Below are 10,000 nucleotides of genomic sequence, written 5' to 3'. Positions count from 1 at the left end.
TATTACGATTACTACTGCATTTATTTAATGTAAAAATGGCTTCTAAACCGCCTCATATGGCTATTTATGTTAACACCATTACTACTACTAGCGTTACTACCACTGCTAAATAGCCTGCTGCGATTACTACTATTACCACCACCACCACTACTATTATTACTACTACTACTATCACCACCACTACCACCACCACTACAACTACTACTACGACTGCTGTGCTGCAACAACAACTACTACTACTGCGACTACTACTACTACTACTACTACGACTACTACTACTACTACTACTACTACTACTACTACGACAACTGCCACCACCACCACAACAGCAACAGCAACAACTGCTACACAAAAAACGACACTTGGCAACTTTCTTCCTGCTTCGCTCAGGGATACTTAACAGCAATCCATAAATGAGCTCGCAGTTATGCCCAGCGCAGTCAGAGGGGAAGGAGGAAGCACTCGCTCTCTCTCAAAAATAAAAGAAAAAGAGAGAGAAAAAAAGAAGAAGACTTGATTGGATCGACTTTGAGATTAAGTCGACGCCGTGTTAAGGGTCGTTTAAGAATATGCTTTTGCTCGGGAGGTTTCGAAATGGAAGCAAGTGAGGGAACGAGAAGTGCGGATTCACTGTGATTAGAAAGGAATTATGGTGGATTTTCTGGTTCTGTTTTTTTTTTTTCTTCTTCTTCTTCTAATCTTGTGTCACTTAGGTATTTTTTTCTTGATTTTTTTTCCTCAGTTCAGTAATTGGTGTCTTGTGGTGCGGTGGAGGGAAGCGGACTTGCTTGTGGCCCAAATGGGATCTTGATTTTCATTGTTTTTTTCGTACCATTTCTTCTTGAGATAATGCTACTGTGAAGCAGCGACAGCTACAGCAGCGATAGCAATAACAATAGCAACTTCTACTACTACTACTACTACTCCTGCTGCCACTGCAATCATTTTTAAAGCTAGTACTACAGTTAACTAAAACTACTATTGCTGTCCCAACATAACATCAGTTACTACTACTACAACTGCCCTTACGACTTTTACTCCTACTATAATTTTTACAACTACTCCTACTACAACAAGCACAGCAACTTCTACTACTCCTACTTCAATTTTAACAACGACGGCTACTACAACCTGTCCCTTGTAACCGCGGTCCCTTCTCTGTGTCATTTTCTGGTCCCCGCTCTCCCTCGGTCATCGCTCGCTTTTTTTCTGTTCCCTCTCCTAATGCATTAATTGAAAAATCAACTTGCATTAGACTTTCACCCCATACTACTGAATAATGGAGTTTGAACGCCGAGGCCACGCGCACCTTCTCTCCAGCTTTCTACGCTAATGAACTTGCGCCAAAGTTTCGACATTTTGCCACTTAAAAAAGAAGAAAAAATAAATGTAAAGAAAAACGCCATTGTTTATTTACGCTGCATTTTGCCATAAGCACAAGCGGGGTCTTTGGGTTCCTTGCCCCGCCCCCCCCTTTGGCTCTGGACTCCTCGGAAGGACTTCTTGGGGTCCCTCCCTTCTGTCTTGCTCTCTCTCTCTCTCTCTCTCCCTCTCTCTCTCTCTCTCTCTCTATCTCTCTCTCTCTCTCTCTCTCTCTCTCTCTCTCTCTCTCTCTCTCTCTCTCTCTCTCTCTCTCTCTCTCTCCCCCCCCTCTCTCTCTCTCTCTCTCTCTCTCTCTCTATCTATCTATCTATCTCTCTCTCTCTTCTCTCTGTCCCTCTCTCTCCCTCCCCTTCCCCTCTTTCCCTCCCTTTTGTCTTGCGCTCTCTCTCTCTCTCTCTCTCTCTCTCTCTCTCTCTCTCTCTCTCTCTCTCTCTCTCTCTCTCTCTCTCTCTCTCTCTCATTCTTTTTGTCCCTCTCTCTCCCTCCCCTTCCCCTCTTTCTCTCTCCCCTCTCCCACCTTCCGTCTCTCCCTCCCTCCCATCATCCCCCACCCTTTCCCCCATCTCTCCCCCCTCTCCCCTTTCCTTCCTCCCTTTCGGATTGCAATGTCTGTGAATATTCCGTTTATTGGAAACTGCTCAGCCTCGTCACCGCCCGCGCCGTGTGCCTAGTCGAGCGCCTCCCTCGCTGGCTTCCATTCTTGCTGTCACGGGCGGCGCTGACTGATTCACAATGACAGCCGGCCAATAATTCAAAAATTCATGTGGCTACTACTAGCGGCGGTGGTGGTAGCGCGTTCCGAATGGTTGATGTAGTACCGGGAATGATAGTAGTAGTAGTAGTAGTAGTAGGGATAGTAGTAAGAGCGGTGGTGGGAGTAGGAAGAGCTGTCCCTTTTTTTTTTTTTTTCTGGTGTTAACAGGTGTTTGTGTAATTTCATCTGTCATAAAATGCGATTTGGCTTTAGAGAGAGAGAAAAAAAGAGAGAGGGGGGAAGAGTTCATACTACTACTACTTTGTCAACGGAATCGAATTAGCTTCCATAAAGAGCTATTTATAATGCTGTTTACCCGCGCTGGACAGTCACTGCAACGCTCGTCATTTCCCTCATCAGCCTGTGGCCCTGCCCCTCATCACGGCACCTTCTCCCTCATCACAGCTCCATCTCCCTCATCACAGCTCCATCTCCCTCATCACAGCTTTATCTCCCTCATCACAGCCCCATCTCCCTCATCAGCCTGTGGCCCTGCCCCTCATCACAGCTCCATCTCCCTCATCAGCCTGTGGCCCTGCCCCTCATCACAGCACCTTCTCCCTCATCACAGCTCCATCTCCCTCATCACAGCACCTTCTCCCTCATCACAGCTCCATCCCCCTCATCACAGCTCAATCCCCCTCATCACAGCTCCATCCCCCTCATCACAGCTCCATCTCCCTCATCACAGCTCCATCCCCCTCATCACAGCTCCATCTCCCTCATCACAGCTCCATCTCCCTCATCACAGCTCCATCCCCCTCATCACAGCTCCATCCCCCGCATCACGGCTCCATCTCCCTCATCACAGCTCCATCTCCCTCATCACAGCTCCATCCCCCGCATCACAGCACCTTCTCCCTCATCATAGCACCTTCTCCCTCATCACAGCACCTTCTCCCTCATCACAGCTCCATCTCCCTCATCCCAGCACCTTCTCCCTCATCACAGCTCCATCCCCCGCATCACAGCTCCATCTCCCTCATCACAGCTCCATCCCCCGCATCACAGCACCTTCTCCCTCATCATAGCACCTTCTCCCTCATCACAGCTCCATCCCCCGCATCACAGCTCCATCTCCCTCATCACAGCTCCATCCCCCGCATCACAGCACCTTCTCCCTCATCATAGCACCTTCTCCCTCATCACAGCTCCATCCCCCGCATCACAGCTCCATCTCCCTCATCACAGCTCCATCCCCCGCATCACAGCACCTTCTCCCTCATCATAGCACCTTCTCCCTCATCACAGCTCCATCCCCCGCATCACAGCACCTTCTCCCTCATCATAGCACCTTCTCCCTCATCACAGTACCTTCTCCCTCATCATAGCATCTTCTCCCTCATCACAGCTCCATCTCCCTCATCACAGCTTTATCTCCCTCATCACAGCTCCTCCTTTTTCATCACAGCTCCATCTCCCTCATCCCCCCGAAGGCTCATCGCATCCCAGCTCACCCCCTCACCCCATCCGCTCCCTGACCCCCCCCCCCCCCCCCCCCCCCCCCCCCTCGCCTGCACATGCGCCCCATCCATCTTCGTATCGACGGCGGCCGCAGGAATCACACGGGCCTGTTTATGTTCTACGAGTCGGTCCGCTGAGCACGACCTCGTCCTCGCTCGGATCCGTGAGGTTTTGTGCCCAGCGAGGTGTGAATGAAATGAATAAAATCGTGAAGGGAGAGGGTAGGGGGGGAGGGGGGGATACACAATTGGGCCTAGAAGTGCGTTGTTTTGCTTGTTTCTTTCGTTGGTTATTCGTGTGTTTTCTTGTTCTTGTCGTCGTTACTTCTTCTTTTTATCTTTTTTTCCTTCGTTCGTTATTCTTGTGTGTTTTTTTTTGTTGTTGTTGTTGTTATCTCCCATCCTTCATTATTGGTGTGTTTCGTACTCTCTCTTTCTTTGCTTATTCTTGCGTTCTCTGTCCTATCCTTCGTCTCATATTCGCGTGTTATTTTTAATATCTTTTTCATTGCTTATTCGCGTGTGTTCTATTTTCCTTCATTTGCTTATTCACGTGTTTTCCTCTCCCCTTCGTTGCTTATTCATGTGTTCTCTTGATCTATCTTTCTTTGCATATTCCTACGTTTTCTTGCTCCCTCTTTGCTTATTCATGTGTTTCTTACTCTTCCATTCGCTGTTTTATTTACATGCTGGAGTTCGTTCTGCAGTTGTTCGTTCCTTGTGTTGTATGTGCTTAAGTACTGTTTTTCCTTGGCCAGTCACAAGTACAGTTCTCGGTTTATAAATATTGCTTTTACCTGTAATGCATACTTTATCTCGCTGGGAAGTGTGTTGTGCTTATGTTCTTTTGTTGCATATGATTTGCGGTGTTATATATAAAGAATTATCGTCTGTATAACATTTTAGGTGAGCTGTTAATAATGAATTTTAATCTGAAATAGTCACACGAAATTGAATATCCGATAGGCATAAATACCGAGGACTTTCCTCTCCGTCAAATAACAAGGAAAGTATTTTAAATATTAAAGGAGTTAATAGAGCAAAGCATGTTGAGCGGAGGCGGCCGGCGTGGATGACATGTCCTGCCTCGCAGCTGTTCAATTATTTACCCATCTGAGCCGACACATACGGAGGTCCGGGCGGCGCCGCGATGCAGGGGCGTGTACGCGAACACACGCATGTACACACGCTCGCGCTCGCACTCATACTCGCACACACACACACACACACACACACACACACACACACACACACACACACACACACACACACACACACACACACACACACACACACACACAACACACACACACACATACATGCGTGTGTATTTATGTACGTACGTGTGTCCATAATAGTAAAATGCTTTGGATTGTTCTGCCCCTTTTCCTGGGTGATTTTCGCAAACCATGTTTCCTCCGCTTTTTTTCCTCGTCTCTCTCCTCTCTCCTCCGGCCTCCCCTTGCGTCGTACGATACTAACATTGTTTATCAATTAGTGTACGGGATCACAATTCTGGAGTGGCATCGGGCGCACGCTTGTTTCCGCTGGTCCACTCGCTCTCCTCTCTCCTTCTCTCCCTTCCCTCGCTCTCTCTGTCGCCCTCTCTGTCTCTCTGTTTCTCTCCCTTTCTTCTCTCAATCTCTGTCTCTCTCTGTTTCCTTTGCCCCCCCCCCCCTCTCTCTCTCTCTCTCTCTCTCTCTCTCTTCTCTCTCTCTCTCTCTCTCTCTCTCTCTCTCCTCTCTCTCTCTCTCTCTCTCTTTTTTTTTTCTCTCTCTCTCTCCCCCTCCCTCCCTCCCTCTCTCTCTCTATCTCTCTCTCTATCTATTTATCTCTCTATCTCTCTCTCTCTCTCTCTCTCTCTCTCTCTCTCTCTCTCTCTCTCTCTCTCTCTCTCTCTCTCTCTCTCTCTCTCTCTCTCTCTCTTTATCTCTCTCTCTCTTTATTTCTCTCTCTCTCTAACTCAATCTCTCTTTCCCTTCTCTAGCTCTCTTTCTTATCTCCACCTCTTTCTCTGCTTCGGTCTATCTGTTTCTCCTCACCTACCTCTTCACTTCCTACATCTTCCTACACTTTCCCCCCTCCCTTCTTCCTCCTCCTCCACCTCCCTCATCTTCCTGTCCCCCCTCTATACATGCCACCCTCACTGCTTCTCTGCTTGTCTTCTTCCTTCCCTCCTCCCTCTCCTTCCCTTCTTCCCTCCCTCCATCTCCCTCCCTCCCTCCCTCCCCTCTGTCGGCGTAGGTCTCGTTCTCGTCCGTCCACGATGGAGCTTATCAATAATGCCCCGCGTTTGGAACGGAGTCGCGGCCTCTCTCTTGTCTCCTGCATTATATCAAAAGTGCGAGCGTGGAGGTTGTAGCGTGCTCACGGTCGCCCGTTTTGACTTCTCCCTCCCCTCTCCCTCCCCGCCTCTTCGCCCCTCCCCCCCTCTCTCCTACCCCAATGCCTCCATTTAGGTTAATCGGAAACTTGGAGGCGACAGTGCCCGACCTTGCGCTGTGGGAGTAAGGATTGATCGGATGATGAATGCTCTCTCTTTCTATTTTTTTTCTTCTTGTCTTAATCTCTCAATTTCTCTTTCTCTCTCTTCCTCTTTCCTGCTCTCTCTCTCTCTCTCTCTCTCTCTCTCTCTCTCTCTCTCTCTCTCTCTCTCTCTCTCTCTCTCTCTCTCTCTCTCTCTCTCTCTCTCTTAGTTCTCTTCCATGTGTCACCCACCAACACAAAATATTAATGCATCTGGCTTCAGTGCAACGTTTAGCTTACATTAATAAAATACCTCTTTTAATAATACTATAAATGCAAGCACACATATTCTCTCTCTCTCTCTCTCTCTCTCTCTCTCTCTCTCTCTCTCTCTCTCTCTCTCTCTCTCTCTCTCTCTCTCTCTCTCTCTCTCTCTCTCTCCCTTCCCGAAAAATTATCTCCCTTCACCCCCCCCTGCAATTATTCCACCCCCTCCCCTTCCCCCCATGTGACATTCCATGTGTATGTGTGTGTTGTGAGTGTGAGTATGTACAATTTACTCTGCCCAGGGAGAGTTGGGCTTAATTCGGAAAATCTTTTAATGGGGAGAATGATACTCCATGTGAGAGAGTGGGGATGGGGGGGGGGGGGGGTTGGAAGAGGAGAAGGAGGAGGAGTATGAAAAGAAGAAGAAGAAGAAGAAGAAGGAGAAGGGGAGGAGGTGGAAGAGGAGAAGGAGGAGGATGATGAAAAGAAGAAGAAGAAGAAGAAGAAGAAGAAGAAGAAGAAGAAGAAGAAGGAGAAGGGGAGGAGGAAGAGGAGGAAGAGGAGGAGGAGGAGGAGGAGGAAGAGGAGGAGGAGGAGGAGGAGGAGGAGGAGGAGGAGGAGGAGGAGGAGGAGGAGGAGGAGGAGGAGGAGGAGAGGAGGAGGAGGAGAGAAGGAGGAGAAATAGGGTGGGAGGAGGAGGAGGAAGAGAGGTGGAGGAGGAGAAGGATGGGGGAGGGACGGAAAATAATAAGTTTCGGCGTAGGAAAACGGAGAGAGGAAGAGAGAGGAAGGAAGAGGGGAGTACGAGGAGGAGGATGGAATAAAGACTGCCCCAAACATGGTTTTTATTCATCGATTTTTTCCTTTCAATTTTTCCCAGCTGTTGACGCGTGATACGTGAATAGACGGTATTGTAAAATGGCCGGACTCCAGGTTTAAGCTAATTCGCTCTGCCGCCGCGCTTCATGTTTTTCTTTTTCATTTTTTCGCACTTTGGGAGAAGAGGAGTCTCCCCCCCCCCTCTCTTTCTGTCGTCACTCAGTGTAAAAAAAAAAAAAAAAAAAAAAAAACATAGTAAAGCGAGGCAGCGTAAGATTTTTTCGCTTCATAATTCAGGGTACACTCAAGTTAGAAAGACGGAATTTGACGTGTATTAACATTTTTGCCTCGGCGGCGCAAAAAAGGACAGCGAGTTGGATACAGTACGCACGGCTGTACTGTATATCTGCTGAAGTACAGTGTGATGTACGTATACGATGTACAGTGTCATGTCCACACATTCTGTACGGCGCTGATAACTCTCACAGGTGTCTGGGTTAACTGGAGGGAACTGCCAACATCATTGCTAAACCGTCATGCCCTGGGAAAATAAAGGGCAGAACTGGCGTGAAAATGCCTTTCTGATTTACTCTCATCTGTTCTACGACTCACATGAACGAGAAAACACAATATATATGCACACACATGCACAGGCCTTACCCTCTCATTCATTCACATCAGTAGTAAAATGTGGGTTGCTGGGCCGTAGAGTTTCTGCCAATTAAAAAACCTTTGGGGAATATGAAGCGTTATGTTATTGTGTGCGTGTATGTATGTATGTATGTATGTATGTATGTATGTATGTATGTATGTATGTACGTTATTGTATGCGTGTGTGTGTGTGTGTGTGTATGTATGTATGTGTGTATGTGTTTCTGTCTGTATTTGAAAGCATATATATACATGCATAGAGGATATATCACCCATATGAACACCTCTCCCTCCGATAAAAAAAAAAAAAAATCTCCCTAACCCCCTTCTCCCCCTCCCGCAGACGGCCGCGCCCTTCCGACGGACATTCGGCAGCGGGTGTTCGAGAATGGGACGCTGGTGGTGATGCAGACGATGCGGCAGAGCGACGGCGGACGCTACACCTGCCGAGCCACCAACCCGCACGGACACACCGCCTCCAGGGACGTCACCGTATCCGTCACAGGTACGTCACAACTTTTTTATTTTTTTATTTTTGTTATTTGTTTTAAGGGGATGATTATTTACTTTATTATTTATGACTTTATTATCATTTATTGTTATTATTATTGGAGGGTGGGGGGTGGGGGGATTCTGTGAGAGTAAAAGGGACAAAAAGTTTATATACTTTTTTGTTGATTCTGTCAGAGGTACGTCACAACTTCAGCCAAGTTCTCAAGGTGGGAAAAAGTCTAAAAAGGGGAGGAATTTCATATACGTTTTTTGTTTTATTTGATTTCGTTACGGAAAACTTCACACAACTTCTTAAGTCTGACCAGGTTTTTATCTTTTTATGTTGGGGAAGAAGTTTATATATATTTGATTCCGTCGCAGATACGTTACAACTTAACCCAAGTACGCCAGGTATTTTTTTATACTCTATCATTTATTTATACATTTGTATATATATATATATATATATATATATATATATATATTTATATATATATTTTTTTTTTGGGGGGGGAGGGATCTATATGTTTATATATTGTTTATATATATGATTTTGTTTTACGGATGAATATAATATCATCTCGGTATCCCAAATGTTAACGTGACCATTTTCAAATATTCATTAATCTATAATTTATCAGTTATCATTTATTTATTCCTTTATTAATTTATTTATTGTTTCGTATGAATGAATGAACAAGAAGAAGAAGGTAAAAAAAGAAATACTCTCTTTATGCGTTTGCCCATTCACTCACTCACTCACTACTCACTCATTCATTCGTTTATTCATTCATAAATCTGTCTGTTGACCTCCCCTTCAGATACGCATTTATCAAACTCACCCTCCCTCCCTCCCCCCGCCCTGTCCTCCTTCCCTCCCTCCCTCCCCCCGCCCTGTCCTCCTTCCCTCCCTCACTCCCACCAACCCTCCCTCCCTCCCTCCCTCCCTCCCTTCCTCCCCCTCCCCCTCCCTTCCTAATCTCACGGTCCGAAGTCCCTCCATTTCCCTCCCCCTCCCCCTCCCCTTCCCCCCCTCCCTCCCTCCCTTACCCTTATCCATTCGTCCCCCCCCTCCCCCCCCTCTTCCACGCGACAGATACCCCATGCCAGGAAGGAATGCAGGGGGGGGAGGGAGAAGGGGGGGGGGGCGTGATGGGCGGCCGACCCGTCATTCCGCCTCTGCATTACCAATCCCTAATCACATTACTAATCCCGTCATCACAGAATTGCCTTACTAATCAGTGATCTCATCAAATAATTAAAAACGACGTCACGCTCCCATCGCATCACAAAAAGGACAAACGCTTAGGATGATAACACAAAAACAAAAACAAAAAAACAAAAAATTAAAACGTAAAATGATGGTAATTACAACAAAACTAACAACTAAGCAAGTCCCATCTCAATCTCTCACTGATCCACCTCAAAACGTTCTTAAAACGTTCCTAATCTCACGGTCCTTAGTCCTCTCCAAAATACTTAATCCCACGCAGTCCCTAATCCATAAAAAAAACATCCCAAATCTCACGGTCCCCTAATTCCTAAAAAACATACCTAATCCAACGGTCTCTAATCCATAAAAATCATCTTTAATCCCACACAGTCCCTAAAAAATCCCTGATCCCACAGTCTGTAATACCTAAAAAAAATCCCTAATCCCTAAACACATACATATAATCACACGGTCCTTAATCCCTAAAATCCT

General features: G+C 46.7%; 1 protein-coding gene across 1 annotated transcript in view; it reads left to right on the top strand.

Annotated features, from left to right (window-relative positions):
• Positions 1 to 10,000, top strand: part of LOC125034082 (Down syndrome cell adhesion molecule-like protein Dscam2) — a 124,758-nt gene that overhangs the window by 72,006 nt on the left and 42,752 nt on the right. Inside the window, exon 21 of the mRNA XM_047625724.1 lies at positions 8,147 to 8,308. Within this exon, the coding sequence (XP_047481680.1) occupies positions 8,147 to 8,308 (162 nt within the window). The remainder of the gene's footprint in view (positions 1 to 8,146; positions 8,309 to 10,000) is intronic.

Source organism: Penaeus chinensis, chromosome 17 (assembly GCF_019202785.1).
Source record: "Penaeus chinensis breed Huanghai No. 1 chromosome 17, ASM1920278v2, whole genome shotgun sequence".
NCBI classification, from domain to species: Eukaryota; Metazoa; Arthropoda; class Malacostraca; order Decapoda; family Penaeidae; genus Penaeus; species Penaeus chinensis.
Note: the sequence above shows the minus strand (reverse complement) of the source record. Positions and strands in the feature narration are given on the sequence as shown.